This window comes from Nestor notabilis, unplaced genomic scaffold, assembly GCF_000696875.1.
Source record: "Nestor notabilis isolate BGI_N333 unplaced genomic scaffold, ASM69687v1 scaffold8575, whole genome shotgun sequence".
In the NCBI taxonomy this organism is placed as follows: Eukaryota; Metazoa; Chordata; class Aves; order Psittaciformes; family Psittacidae; genus Nestor; species Nestor notabilis.
In genome coordinates, this window is record NW_009928883.1 from 1 (window position 1) to 15,643 (window position 15,643).

General features: G+C 39.8%; 1 protein-coding gene across 1 annotated transcript; it reads left to right on the forward strand.

Moving 5' to 3' along the window:
- The first annotated feature begins 2,457 nt into the window (after positions 1 to 2,457).
- On the forward strand, positions 2,458 to 15,353 carry LOC104405895 (adenylate cyclase type 9). The gene is made up of 4 exons (XM_010014736.1): positions 2,458 to 2,630; positions 5,687 to 5,835; positions 7,820 to 7,861; positions 14,111 to 15,353. Exons 1-4 carry the CDS (start codon positions 2,472 to 2,474, stop codon positions 15,294 to 15,296), a joined length of 1,536 nt encoding a protein of 511 aa, XP_010013038.1. The 5' UTR covers positions 2,458 to 2,471; the 3' UTR covers positions 15,297 to 15,353.
- Positions 15,354 to 15,643: the final 290 nt, after the last annotated feature.

Consider the following 15,643-nt stretch of genomic DNA (forward strand, 5'->3'; position numbering starts at 1 on the left):
ACATTAAAACCAGAAAAGCTTTCTGCGCCACGAAGCCCCTGTTGTGTGGGTTGGGGCTCTGTGGTGCAGAAACATGTGCTGAGAGACATGAGCTGCACTGGGTATCTGCCACGATTTGCGTGCCACAGTGCTGGTTTCAGTGCCAGCCTGCATGGGAGCGATGTGGAACATCATGTAGAGTGTGGGCAGAGGTGTCGCTGATCTGTCTCCTCGGATCCCACTTCCCTGGGCTCCCCACCCAGCTGCCAGCAGGAGCACCGGGATGCAGCCTGGTCCTGGGAGTGCTCAGCCTTGCAGCCCAGGTCGGTTTCCTTGAAAAAGAAGCTGTGGCTGCCCCATCCCTGGCAGTGTTCCGGGCCAGGCTGGACAGGGCTTTGAGCAACCTGGGGTAGGGGAAGGTGTCCCTGCCTGTGGCAGCAAGTTGGAAATGAATGAGCTTTAAGGTCCCTTCCAACCCAAACCAAGCTGTGATTCTATGATTCCTTTCTTACAGTTCAGCCATGTAAATGCTAATCCTAATTCGTGGGCTTTGGGAGAACTGAACTTTATTTTCAAAGGCATGAACTCGAGTGGCATTTTCAGAAGTACTTGATACTGAGGGAACTTGGCTGCCACTGCAGACAGGCGCAGTTCTGTCACTGATATTAGAGGCAACTGAGTTGGGACAGTATATAACGCTTCAGAAAAAAACAATTTTTATTTTATAGAGGTTTTTTTTTTTTTAATTTGCTTTGTATACTTTTTTTAATTTCTTTGCTTTGGAAATTCTTTTTTGTGGTGAAATATAGCTGTCATTTATCGTGTAAATGCGAGTCCATTAAACTAGGAACTAGCAAATCTGTGAGCACCCTCTCGTGGGATCCTGATGTATTACAGCATCTTCATCCTGTTACCCCGAATTTATCTTTCTCTAAGCATTTGAATGTAATTTCTAGATTTTAATGTATTAAATCAGAGAAGAGCTCTTGAAGGTTCAAAAAAAATGCTTGAGGTCACAAAATTCTCAGAAGTCTGGACCAGAGAATTAAAATATCGTTCATAAACAATACATATTTAGAGTTGTGGAGTAAGTGCCAGATTCACATAAAGAATTTCAAATTTATTCTGGTTTGTGTCAGGCTTTTATCCAGTGTAATACCTTGTATTTTAGACAACAGTGTTAAAAAAATCAGTGGATAGCTTTTCATCTTTTAAAAGATGTAGGTGGTACAGAATAATTTGTGTAACTTCGGAGATGGTGAATTTCGTATTTAGCATACGTTGTATTTATTGGTTGGTTGTTTTTTTTTAGCTGTGAGCATCGCTGTCCAAAAAAAAGAAGTAATTATTTACTGTTTGGGCTCTGCTGTAGTCTGCTGTTACAAGAGCAGAATTACCCGCCTAGACTGATTCTGATAATTACATACATCCCCATGCACTGGCTTTGAATGAAGCTAAGTGTACTATGTTACCTTTTCACGGCTTCATAAAAATAATCAGAAACTTGAACGGCAGTTGGAATTTTTCTGGAGTGAGTAATGTTTTTGAGCTGTTAAGAAGGAAGTTATCCTGAGGATTTGTTTTTATAGATAAATAACCTTTTTCTATGCCATGTCCTCGAGCATTAAGTGTCCTTTTACCTTTCGTTATTCATTTTAACAATTAGAAATGGTCTCATTTAAGAAGTATCTCCGTTAAGCTGCTCTCCAGAGCTCTTCCAGTTGGCTCCTTCAGTTCTTCACAGGTTTGGGCCGTCGCTTTATCAGCAGCTTGAGGCAAGAACCGTTCCTTCCCGCGTGCCTTGTGTGGAGCCAACTGGGTTGCTGTGATAGATCCCGACAGGCAGCGGAGAGTGTGCCAGCTGGCCCCGGAGGTGCTCATCCCAACTGCTTCTCAGGCTCTGCTGCCTGCCGAGGGTGCCAGCTCTCAGCCTACACTCCTCTTCCCCTTCCCTAATGAGAGGGAACAGAGTCTGATTGCAGACAGGAACTTCTGTCACGGTGGTTGTAACTGGGAGAACTGGTTTTGACTGCAGTATAACACGAAGATGGCATGGGTTTGCATGGCCTCTGAGTGACTTTTAAAAGAGCATACAGCCCTCTTTTTCAAACATTTCTGGTGTTATATTATGTATCTTTTTTTAACTTGTAAAAGCTTCCCCTCTCCCCACTTGCTTTAAGGCTAAATATTTATGAATGGAGAGAAGTCTTCCCTATGCTTGCCTCCCAAGTAAGTGAAATATGGATTTCAGATTGTTTTCACCAAGCCCACCATCCCACTTGCTGACACCCTTCGTGAGCCACCAACCAATCATCTTCCAGCAAAGGTGGATTATTTTCCAAAATCACCAACAGGTGCTCTGGTGTATAATATGCTGCGATTGCTCATGCAGTCTAAGTGAAGGATTTGAAGTTATATTATTACAGGTAAGTGAGATGTATGAAGTGATGGGCTGAAATTAATGCTGGCTCTGTGCTTTCCTTTGTTCCAGAATGGCATTCTTTCTGGAGGAGGTGATGACTTGCACCAAACGTCTCCTGGAGGTGATATCTGGCTGGCTGCCTCGACATTTTTTCGGTGCAATCCTGGTTTCTCTCCCAGCTCTTGCAGTTTTTTCACACTTCACCTCTGATTTTGAAACAAATATACATGTAAGTTGTCGAACTCCATTTCATAATCTGACGTTTTGGATCTAACAAAGCTTGTTGCTTGCCTGCTGTCTCCCTTCACCTCCCTCGTGCTTTACATCTGTTTGATACAGATCCCTTAGAGGGATAGGGATTTGTGTATGATGAAATGCCTAGTTTGTTATATAAATACAGTCACTTGCTTATTGGAAAACTCTCATACAAAAGAGGAGAGGGATGCCTCTGAATGCCTGCCTACATACATACTTACATACACACTTTTATTTTTTCTTAGACCAAACCCTTTCTGCAGGTGTTTGTTCTAGATAACACAAATAGTATAAGTCTTGTAATTGTGTTGTTTCTGAGTTTGATTTAGAGTTTGTAGTGGGAGATGCTGTGTATGATTTAAAATTTTGACTGCACATTAGTGAATTTCAACAATGAGAACAGTAGTGGATGTTTTTTCATTGTGGAGTTAGATGGAGGAACGTGAAGGAGAGATGACACATAGAAATGATTGCTGTGCTGTGCAGGAGCTGCGGGAATGGTTAAAGGAATGCAATTGCTGTCTGTTGAAAAGAAATTGAAAGAAATTGGCATATTTAGCCTAGCCACAGAAAGGTCCACAGGGGATTTGTTGTCTCCTTTAATAAAAACATTCAGAAGGGGGGAACAAGGGGTTAAATATTAAGTAAAGGGAAGAATAGTATACTTTAAAGTCTAACTGTAGCATGAAATCAATGCTTAAAAACTTTGTGAATAAAATGGACTGGAACCAGAAATGAAAGTATGTTTCTCTGCAAGTTTCTCTTGGGTAGTACAGTGTAACATCCTTCCTTTCCTGGATCTTCACGGAATCCTGTTTCATAAACTTTTTGCTATTTCAGGGCCCTGGGCATACATAATGACCAGATCCTCTTCATTCTTCCTATCACAGCTTATTATGGGTGTTGGGAAGTGTTTGTTCTGTGCAAACATATGGACTGGACGTTTTTTGGTCCTTCCCAACTTAAAAAGATAGTCCATGGTTATCACAGTCACAGAAGAGTGCATTTGATATTCTCTCAAATTCCATATTTAAAATTATTTATAGCTCTTAACTTTTGTGAACCTCAGTTAATCTTTTTTAAGCTGTAAAATATACTTATTTGTTTGATTGTTTATTCACTTTGATGATGGTGTGTCTCTGTCATGACTACCAGTAAATTAATTGTAGGAATGTTTCCCTCACACTGAAGGGAGGCGAAAACCTTCAAATATCATTCCATTCATCACCATCCTTGATCATCTCTCCAAACATTTACAAAAAATGTTGGATGAACCATTTAATTAGTGTATCCTTGATACCTGCTCAGATCAGGTGGCCAGTCTGAATGCTTCAGGCAGCAGCAGTGAGGTGGTGGTGTTCATCACCAAACTGAGAATGAACTTCGCTTTCTCTCCTCTTGCAGGTCCTCCTGAGTCGTGGGGCTGTTGGCTCACTCTCCAAGAGGTGTCCCAACTCATCTTGTGCTCAGTGTTTCGACAATCATGGAGCTCTAGGAAATGAAGTCAATTTATAGAGGGTCAGGTAAGTGTCATATTTTACTATGACATGGTTTTGCAAAGTTTTTTTTATTCATAGCATTTTATACCTTCCCTGGATATAAAATAATCAAAATTAACCAAAGCAGCAATGAAAAAAAAACCAAAAAAACTTTCCAAAGCCATGCTTACATAGTAAAACACAGCACTTCCTGACCCTCTATAGGCTGGCTCCGTGCTGGGGCATCACTTGGAGTGAGAACCAGTGCTCTGCCACTTTAGGAGACCTGAAATGGGGGGAAAAAAAGTAAGTTCAAATTCTGGGGGTTTTATGGACTCTTCTGAAATTTCTTTTATCCATTTTTGGGTCATTCAAAAAAACAACAACTGTGATTGTGGTTTAAAAATGGTGAATTATGTAAGGATGTTTTTCCATACACTGTGTCTGCTTCTGAATCACATGCTTATTTGTTATGCTACAGTATTGCTAATCTGCATTCCCTGCGCTTCAGCTGTAAAGGAAATTTAAAATGAGAGAAAAAGGGAGAGAATGATCATTTGATACTGTAAAACGCAATATGTAGCTAGAACAGAACTCCATAATATGGTTGTGGAGCTTCTGTTCTAGCTTGGATGGTCATGAATATTCTTGATAAAACAAAAATTTGCACATCAGCTTGAGAGTTTTGACCACTGTAAGATTATATTTTGGGAAAATTAAGACATTCTGGGTAATATATCTGTCCTGCACTTCCTTTTCTTTGTCCAGTGAAGATGTGGAAAGGGAAAGGGTTTTCGAGATGCGGCATTTGGAACAGAAAATTAAAAAAGGGTTGTTTCAAATTGGCACGAGTGGGTGTGTTACCAAACATTAGTTTGACAATGACTGATCCCTGCCCATCGTTACAAACACAGATTTTTTTTTTTCTTATTTGAATTCACCTTTTACTGGCAGGTATGATAATGTCCTTCAAAAAGTGTTTTTAAAAGTAGGTAGTTGGGAGAAGTTTCTGAGGGTTAATGTGTTCACATTTTTGATGCAGTGGAATTTTGATGTTTGGTTTAAAACAGACAGGACCTAACCCCAGCAGCTGAGAGGAGGTTATCACAGATGTTTACCTTCCTCGTTTTGTTTTGTTTTGTTTTGTTTTGTTTTTTCTTTCTTTTTTCCTCTCTTTTGCTTTCCTTTCCCTCTCGTCTTTCTACTTTCTCTTTTCTCTTTTTGGCACTGAGCCTTTTGCAAAGGTAAGCTGAAGGTATTGAAAGCTTCTAAACTAATGATTGTGTAATGCAGTAATATAAAACTCCATCTATGGAAAATTGCAACAAACCTGTGCTAAAAGTTTTCTTCCTCTTTGAAGGGAAGACCTCCATCTTTGGGTGCTGTGTCCTGATACAGACGCTGTGAGGGATTACTTACCGTGCATATAACACAACCAAAATCAGATAGTTCTCTTTCATACCACACATTCCTTAATTTACGCTGGCATTTGTGTGCAGGGGGGCTTCAGTCAGCAGAAGATGCTAACTCACGTTCTCTCTCTTTGTTGCAGTACACCATGTTTATGTGTTGTGCAATTCTCATCACCATTGTGCAGTACTGTAACTTCTGCCAGCTAAGCTCCTGGATGCGATCTCTGCTGGCAACCATAGTAGGAGCAGTGCTTCTCATTCTGCTCTACATCTCCTTGTGTCCAGACAGGTGAGCATCGCACCTTAGCACTTACAGACCGTGTTTTAGATGAACATCTCTGGTTTTCTCCACCAGTGAAGTGAGGATCTAATGCATGGGAATTTAGCATCTGCCACGACTTTCTCCAGCCCCTCAAACTTAATATTTGGGAAGAGTTCTTTTTTTTTTTTTTTTTAGATTTATTTATTTTAAGGATTTTAGGACAATATCTGAGGAGCCCTTTTCCTGTAATCTGTTTTGGAATGACACTCTGTCCTCAATCGATGTGTTTCTAAGGCACACATTCTTATCAGACCCGTACAATTGCCTTTCACCGTTTGCTTGAAAATCTGTTTTATTATCAAGAAATCTCTGATACATTTGGTGGTGCCAGAGAGCCCAGTTGTTCCCTCACACCCCTCTGGATTTATTTTTCCCCATAGGAACCATGTATCTTTCTAATACCTCCTTTCTCAAGGAGTTTTCCACTGTGGAAGGCAGGTGCTATGATTTAATAGGATTCTAATATACTGTTTCCTTTCTCACTTTACTGCCTTTTCAGAGGATGCTGCAGGACAGTAACTGAAGAATCAATTTAATGCAGTTTCTGTGCAATAACTTTAAGGCTTTTAAGTTTTTCCTCTGATTTTCCCCATAGGAGAACATGTTTGCAGTATTCTTTCTACTTTCTTGCCAAAAGATTCAAGGGAGTCCTTCCAAGCCATCCACTCCTATTGTCAAAATTTTATAATCAACTTGCACTTCTCAGTGGCTTAAGAAACGTCACAGCCTTTGGCTCTTCTACTGTAGTGTGGACTTTGCAAGGGCTTTTTATTCTAGATTATTCTAGTTCCTATGCCTTCTTCAGAGGCCTGCTCAATCATACAGTGAAATATATGAAAAAGCACCAAACCAAAAGGAGTTTGCAGATACATGCTTTGTGTGAGTGTTTAGCCTTTAATCCCCTCTTCAAGTATCTTCAGTGGTCTTTTTTAATCTTGATCTAATTTATATACAAAAGGGCAGGGAGAATGAAAGTCACCCCTTATTCACATCTGTAAGTTGGAAGTGGCTATAAGGGTTATAGGAAGAAAGTTTTTCCTTGGGGAAAAAAATAAGTTGGAAGTAGAGTCAATTGACAAATGGTTTCCTAGGTCATATTAGACTAAACCTGTGGTTTGAAGAGGGGTGATCATTGATGGGCAAAGTACAGAAATCAGAGAATATGTTGTTATTTCATCTTTAAAAAATAAATATTTAAAATAACAGAGCTGTTCAACTGCAGAACTGACAAAATGATTTATAGAATTGATCATGAAGAAAAATAATACAGGTTGAATTAGTGAGACTTGTAACTTTTGTTTGTTAATAATAACTTTTTTGTTCCTGTCCTATCTGGATAATAGGTTTTGACACAGTGGTAACTGGAGCTTTGTGTCCATCTCAGGCAAATAAGTCCATGCTGCAGATTTCTTCTTTTCCAAAAGTAACTAATCCTGAGTTTGTAATACGTGATTGTGGTAGAGAAATTGCAAGACAAGTAAACACAAAAGTTGCTTAAACTACTTAATGATTTTCTGTAATGGCATTTTCAAAACCAGACTCTCTACTTGTTTGGAGAGGCTTGTTGGGTTTTTTTTACATCTTTGTATTGTGTGGTCAGATAAGATGAAGCCGTAAGTGAGTTTTAGAGTTCTGAAATTGCTTTTTCATGTTTCCAAGGTAAGATTGGATTGTTTAACGCTTACTTGTAACAGGCATCAACTTGACTGCGTTATCATCAGTTACTCTTTAGAGGTGTTTGCATCTCTGTGACTGGTTGCTTCTTCCAAGCAAAAAGTGCAAATAAGTCACATTCAAACAAAGTTTGTCTGAAGCTGATGAAGCATGCAGTGCAATTACTGGTCCTGCAGTCTACATAATAGTAAAGTTTAAAATGCTAACTGGAATTCTGGCAGGGTGCTTTGTTTATTGCTTTAACTTTCCTTCTGAAATCAATGCTTTTTTATTTCAGCTCCATGGAAACTTTTCATCTAGATTTGGCACAGAACTTTAGGTAAGCTTTATATTAAATTACCATCTTTATGTTTAGGGATAGAAAAATTTCCAGTCAATTATATGTAGCAGAACTTTGCTACAGTAATACACTTGGGAAGTCAGCAAATTGTTTCAGCAAGTTGTGTTTAAGCTCCTTGTGTGCGTAATTTCCTTTGCAGGGGTCTTAGGTATGACCAAAAATCATCAGAGAGCTAATGTTGCAGTTGCTTAGTTATGTAATGCTATTTTCTTTCTAAATTTGATTTCTAGGAACTATAACTATGGAGGAGCTATAAAATATCATCTGGTTTTGTAGTAGTAGCAGTTTTTAAAGCATTATCTGTACATCGTGAGCTATTTATTTTATTTTATTGGTTGATTTGCACCATCCAGAAGTGTTTTGAGTTGGATGCTATCCACAGCTTGCCAGGTGAGAATCCCCTGCAGTAGAGGAGCTTCAGCCGAAAACGCTGTCTGTGAAGCCAGCTGCCTTCACTGGGTTGAGCAATGCTGGTTATGACAGTCTGGGTATTGTCTGCCCCCCTGAGCTTGCTTAGGCAGACTTGCAAGGCATATCCTTGGGAGCAAATGAGATTTAAGTGCTCAGACTTTTAAACAAACAAACACAAATCTTTTCTTGGGTTATTAATAGCCCCTTATAAGTACACATGTTAAAGATTCGCTCTGATTGTTTCAGTGTGGAATTTCTCCTGGTTTTATTGCAAGTTTTGCAGTACCATTTTCAAGCTGTTTTTGTTGGTCTCTGGTATTAGGAAAGTCATGTTTGCTAATTACAAATTTGGGGGCAGTACTGGGGCAATGATGTACTTGACGGAACTAACAACCCTGTGAATATGTGAGTCAGTAATTAATCTAAACAAATGTGTATTGAGGAGTGTGTCACTTTTACTGGGAGTATGTATGAAAACAATTACTTTTTAAAAAATGCCATCTACATGAATGCTGTGGTAGTTTAGAAAACCCATGGGGTTTAAGAACAGGGAGATGATAACTGTGCTTTCACATTAGGTATTTATTCACCAAGAAGTCAGCACTTACTACAGTGTTGGGGGTTTTGTTTGGTTGGTTTTAACACGAGTTTTCCTTTTAGTGTGGCTTTGATTCATGAACAGTACCTTCATTTTTATAACAGAATTCACTAAACATTTCAGTGTATATATATATGGTTCATATAACAGTTCACTGAATCCAGAATGGGAAATTAAAGCCAAAAGAACAGAGGTGGCTTGGTTTTTTTGTTTTTGTTCAACTCATGACAAGTAAAGGTAAGAGTGCATAAGAAACCAAACCACTCAGAAGATGTTGCTGCAAGCATGTGTGGAGCATACTCTGCTTGCTATGCAAATCCTAGCTTGCCAGCTAAAGGCCAAATAAGGCAGTGACCAAAATATCTCTCTCACTGAACACTTCTAAACTTCATTTTTAACTTTTTATTATGAAATGTACTAGATTTGTATTTTGTCTGTCACTCCCTCAGTTGGGGGAAAAATGCGTGTGTTACTTCACAGCGCTGGCTGTTCTGTGTGTCAAGCAATGGTTTTGTCAGGTTAGTTGGCCACTGTCTCTGTTGTAAAGCAGGAATTGTACCAGTCCAGTATGGTCTTTGTTAACAGGCCAGGCTCCACACTGAACTGAACCAGCCCAAATTTGTAAATTAACACAATCCTTCAAAGTGCTGGAAGTTAAAGAGACAACTAAGATTTAGTCCTATTCTGTTTCTACCATTAATTTGCAACAGAATTTGGCTTCTCTTTTCAGGGATCTGCTAATGTACATTCTTGTATACCACAGTTCTAGGGTTCTGTGAAAACATAATTTCCCCTTTCTCCTGGTGATGGTGTAATACAAAGTTGAAACTCCTTTATCTTAACAAACTGTTTTGCTGTTGCTTTCTTACTGAAATAAATAAGGTTCCTTGTTCACTTCAGTCAGCATACAAGTTTCTCCTGTGTTCCAAGAGAGCCAAACAGACTTACTTGTTTTGCATGCCTTTAATGAGGTTATTCCCTCTTCTTGATCAAGAATTGAGATAATTATTAATGTTGTGTGGGAAGAGAGATGCTAGTAGTGGTAATGAAGTCTTAGCACAAAGTTCAACTCTGGACCATCCTCACTGTGCTCAGTAAATCAAAATATGGAATCTGCCTTGTTTTCCAAACAGATGAGCTCTTCAGTCTCAAAGAGATACACCCATAAACTTTGTCTTTTAAGCAGGAAATATTTCTTGTTCACATGAATTTCTTAGAGCAGGCAGAGCATATAATTTTCTAATTTGTGACCGCTCGAGGAGGAACAGTGATAAGCCACTTGAGGTGGGTTTTTTTATAGGCATCCATTACATGTTCTTCATTGAAAGCAGCACTTTGATTTCCCTTTTTCACACTGTTCCACCATAGTGTTCCTCTTTAAGATTTAGCAGGCATGCATCCTCTTTAAATACAGCAAGATATCCAAATCCAAACATAGGTTACTGGCTCAGAAGCAGAACAGCTTTCCAAAAATCTTTGTAAGTGGAAAGCCATTATCTTTATGATTCGTGATCAAGCCAAAGGAGATTCTATCTCCGGAGCTCTCACTTGTTTCATATTCAACACACAGCCTGGATGAAGATGCCAAGTTAATAGTTAGGTGTCTTTGCCAGGAAGCACTTCACCAGTTTGACTTAAAGGAACATTGTCGGCTTAGGATTTCAGTTTGCATGATTTTTAAAATCCATTTTCTGCTGCAGCACCTCATAAAAAGTAGACTTTAAAAAGAAAGAGATCCTTTCTGTTATGGGGGGGGGGGGGGGGGTTTTTTTTTTTTTTTTTTTTTGTTGTTGGGGGGGGGGGGGGGCGGTTCTTTTTCCTTCTTTTCATTCTAAAAGGAAGCTTCAGGTCATCTTTGCTAACTGACTGTGTAAGATGATTTATAGTCCTTTAGGTTCTGAAACCTGGCTGCTGCAACATCCAGAAGTTTGATTTCCAAATGAGTAAGATTTAATTGCTCCCTCCTTCAGGCTGGCATCTCACGTCTTTTTGCCCTAATGCTTGTAGCAGTCCCACTGTGATCAGAAACGCCTGTTCTGGAAAAGATACTGCACCTTCTTTTTTGAGATACTAACCCATTACCTTGTTAATGAAATCAGGTCAGTTTACAAGTGAGGCACTTGATTCACATGCACACCTCTAAGGTTGTACCACCCACATGGGAAATAAGGTCAAGTCAGCACTTGAGGACATGACTGGGAGCTTGCAGATGCCAGTACTTCACGAGTGGTGGTTGAGAGGCAGCAGTTTCTTCTTAAAAGGCAAATCTTGCGTTCAACACAAGCCACTTTTTGTAGCATAGAATTGGTGATGCTTGCCTAATTCATTTAAGAGGAATTCAAGTACTTTGAGGAACATTTTTTACAACAAACTGTAAATAAAAAGCTTTTAATGACTTAAATCCCTGTGGCAGGGATGTTCGATGTTAGAGCAGATTATCTGGATCAAACTCATACTCTCAAAGGAGTAATGTGTCCTTGCTCAGATCTTCTAGCAGATCTCTTCCCACAAGATACTGAAAATAACAAACTGTTCTGAAAGGAACCTGAATCATGTTCCTCAACCAAGATTCATTCCTCACCTTCTCCAGCCTTACTTATTTTCAAAGATCTCTTGCTTATCCTCTCCTTATTGTGTTTTATAAGCCCATCGAACTGGGAGGATACTTTGCCACCTGCAAAATAGGTAGCAAGGATTGTATTTCAGGAATTGTTACATGTTACATTCTAGTCACTAACAACTTAGCCTTTGTCTTAGTCTCTGACTTGTCTTTCTAGGGAGAAAATTAATAGGTTCCTGGCAGAGGTTCTGTTGGGAAAAGTAGTTGTAGGGGAGAAAGGAAGAAAAGGAAGGAGTCTTAGTATAGCAATGCATCAGCAATTGTTGGAACCTGATTGTAGGGACCTATTTGGTGAATTGAGAGTAATCTCCTCTTTTCATTCTTCCCTTGTGTCTTTTTAATAACAAACCAATAAAATTAATCTCCTGGGAGAAGTATACTTATGGTTGAAAGTATATTTATGTATGTAATTTATGAAAGTATATTGAAAGTTTATTTATGGTTGAAAACAAAAGGAGAAATTTCCAACAGAATATGCAGTCTTATCTTTACTCTGAAATTCAACTTGTAAGCTCTCTGCTGTAAATATTTTACTTATGGTAAACTTTTTCTCCTACAGGGTTACTTTGATAAAAGCCAATCAATACAAATGAAGACCATAGCACCTACAAGTGTTTTCAGAGACTGTGCACATTCATCTGTTTCACAACTCTGCTGTGGTTTTGCTTCATCGTGCTTGTTTTTTGTTAATCAAATATTGGAGAATGAACATTCAGAAAAAGAAACTCTTTTTCTGAAAAAAAAAAAAAAAAAAAAAAAAAAAGGGCCAGTAGTATAGCTCCATTGCTGAAGTGTCTGCTTCTGTTTCAGAAGTGGAAATGTCCCACATGGACATAAAGAAACAAATTGAACTTAGAAATATTTTCATGTGTTACAGAAACAAATTTAGTTGTCTTCAGCTGTTGCTACAGTTGTGCTTTGAGTTTTAATCTCTTCTGCTAACATACCTTCATAAGAGAAATCCATACAGACACTGAGAGATGGGTTGTCTTTCTGTGTGTCAAGAAGAAAGGTTGATGTGATGCCTTCCCTTATCAAACCATCTCTTAATGTGAAGAATTTTAGCATGTGTCTGCTCATATCAAATCTTGAGCTTTGGCATAATTTTATAGAAAAAATTGTAGTGAAGTGACTCCAGGAATCGCTCCATGCCAGTCTGTCTGGGTTCAGACTTAGCTTCTAGGATCACATAGGTGATGTCTCCTCAGATTAAATTTGTGTCTGAATCTCTCCAGAATATTGAGTCGTAGACTGCAGATGTCTCCTTGTTAAGGGCGGTTTGGCACTGGAAGCACACTCCATCAGTGCTTCATAATCTCAACAGGCAGTTGACGAACTGTCGGAAGGATTTGAAATACTCTTCTTGATCTATGTGAGACATGATTTGTTTTAATTTTTTTTTTTTAATTTTGGCACTTTGAGAAACTTTCTGTCTCCACCATAAAAAGCTTCAGTGGTTATAACATATCAAAGGTGTCAACCCAGAGCTCCATATTCTTCACTTTCATGCAATTCTCCATGAAGTGTTTCGTACAGGGTTATCTACTTCTCAAATCTTTGTCTGTTTAAAGGCATGCTGCCAAGGTCTTTGATGAGGAAACAAGGGAAAGGCACCAGGAATATAAAGCAGATGTTCTCTTGGAGTATTGTGTACAGTTCTGGTGTCCTCAACATAAAAAGGACATGGAGCTGCTGGAGCAAGTCCAGAGGAAGGCCACAAGGATAATAAGAGGACTGGAGCACCTCCTGTACGAAGATAGGCTGAGAAAGTTGGGGCTGTTCAGCCTGGAGAAGAGAAGGCTGCGTGGAGACCTCATAGCAGCCTTCCAGTATCTGAAGGGGGCCTACAAGGATGCTGGGGAGGGACTCTTTGTTAGGGACTGTAGTGGTAGGACAAGGGGTAATGGCTTCAAACTTAAACAGGGGAAGCTTAGGTTAGATATAAGGAAGAAGTTCTTCATAGTGAGGGTGGTGAGGCACTGGAATAGGTTGCCCAAGGAAGTTGTGAACACTCCAACCCTGGCAGTGTTCAAGGCCGTAGTGTAGTGTGTGGTGTCCCTGCTTATGGCAGGGGGGTTGGAACTAGATGATCTTAAGGTCCTTTCCAACCCTAACTATTCTATGATTCTATAATTCTAGATGTTTCTGAATATTGGAGGCGATACAAAGAAAGATAAATTCCACCAAACTTATGGACACTCCCCATATAGACATACATGTGCACATATATCACTCATAACGCATACACAGGCATTTTTAAATACATATTTACTTGTAGTGCTTTTAGTTATATGTTTAGATATAACAATAACTGTTTCCTTGGTGACTACTGTACAGGCCAGGCAATTTCTGTGTTGCTGAACCTGATGATAACCCTTTAAGGAAGTACTCATCGAGTTTAACAATGAAATTAATTCTTTAGCATGCTTAACAGCAGATAAAGTTATCAAAGCGTATTTTATAACTTAGTATATTACGTACACTGCCTATACTTCTTTTCCTAGCAAAGGATTCCTTTGCTAGATAGGATACAGAGCAGAAATCACAATGCCCTAACTCTGCATTTTTAAATACACCTTTCATGTTCTTCTGCTTCCAGCTCCAGAAAGAGTCCATGCAACAGTTCAGCGTCAAATGACATGAAGAGGCCAGCAGACCTGATCGGCCAAGAAGTGGTTTTGGTTTCCTTCCTTCTGCTTCTCCTGGTCTGGTTTCTGAATCGAGAGTTTGAGGTCAGTTACCGTCTCCACTATCACGGAGATGTGGAAGCCGATCTTCATCGCACCAAAATTCAGAGCATGAGGGATCAAGCTGACTGGTTGCTGAGGAATATTATTCCGTACCACGTGGCTGAGCAGTTGAAGGTGTCCCAGAGCTATTCCAAAAACCACGACAGCGGCGGAGTAATCTTTGCAAGTATTGTGAACTTCAGTGAGTTCTATGAAGAGAACTACGAAGGAGGCAAAGAGTGCTACAGAGTCCTTAATGAATTGATTGGGGATTTTGATGAGCTGCTGAGCAAACCACATTACAGCAGCATTGAGAAAATAAAAACAATTGGGGCAACATATATGGCTGCTTCAGGACTGAACACCTCACAGTGTCAGGACAATAACCATCCCCACGGACATTTGCAGACCCTTTTTGAATTTGCCAAAGAAATGATGCGAGTGGTGGATGACTTCAACAACAACATGCTGTGGTTTAATTTTAAACTTCGAATTGGCTTTAACCACGGCCCCCTCACTGCTGGGGTCATTGGCACCACGAAGTTGTTGTATGACATTTGGGGTGACACTGTGAACATTGCTAGCAGAATGGACACCACTGGTGTTGAGTGTCGTATACAGGTGAGTGAGGAGAGCTATCGCATCCTAAACAAGATGGGGTATGACTTTGACTATCGGGGGACAGTCAATGTGAAGGGGAAAGGTCAGATGAAGACCTACCTTTACCCAAAATGCATGGACAATGGGATCGTGCCACATCACCAGTTGTCTATATCTCCAGACATTCGGGTTCAAGTGGATGGCAGCATTGGGCGATCTCCAACGGATGAGATTGCCAACCTGGTGCCTTCTGTACAGAATTCTGATAAGATAGCCCATGGCACAGATAACTCAGAAACCAAGGACATCCTTCCTTCTGGCAAGAAGCTCCAGAAAGACTCAGTGAAAGCAGAAGAGAGGTGCAGGTTTGGCAAAGCTGAGAAGACTGACTGCGAGGAAGTGGGAACTGAGGAGGTCAATGAACTGACAAAGCTAAATATCTCTAAGAGTGTATGATGCACTGTCAGAGTTGCATGAAGTGCTCTGTCAATAGAAACACAAAGACATTTGCAATTGGCAGTTTTCTTTTTCAAGACAGACCTTCTGAACACCTGGGTTGTATGTTTGTTTTCATTTCAGCACCTGGTGCTGTGTGGATCACAGCTTTTCAGGGCTTGTTTTCATCCATCTCTCTCCTCCATGCCCCAAATCACATCCCAAGCTCCCCAGCTCCCTGTGCAACCATCTTACAGCTGAGTAGAGGATATTAAGTGCCTTCAGATATACTCCATTGGACTCCCTGTCAAGGTACAGAGGCCCCAAGTGAAATCATAGCTTTGGGTATTTATCTAATTTTAAAGAAA

Coding starts and splice junctions, on each gene's coding strand:
- LOC104405895 (XM_010014736.1), top strand. CDS start 2,472: ATGGCATTCTTTCTGGAGGAGGTGATGACTTGCACCAAACGTCTCCTG. Junction 2,631..5,686: donor ATTTTGAAACAAATATACAT/GTAAGTTGTCGA, acceptor TCTTTGTTGCAG/TACACCATGTTTATGTGTTG. Junction 5,836..7,819: donor ATCTCCTTGTGTCCAGACAG/GTGAGCATCGCA, acceptor TTTTTATTTCAG/CTCCATGGAAACTTTTCATC.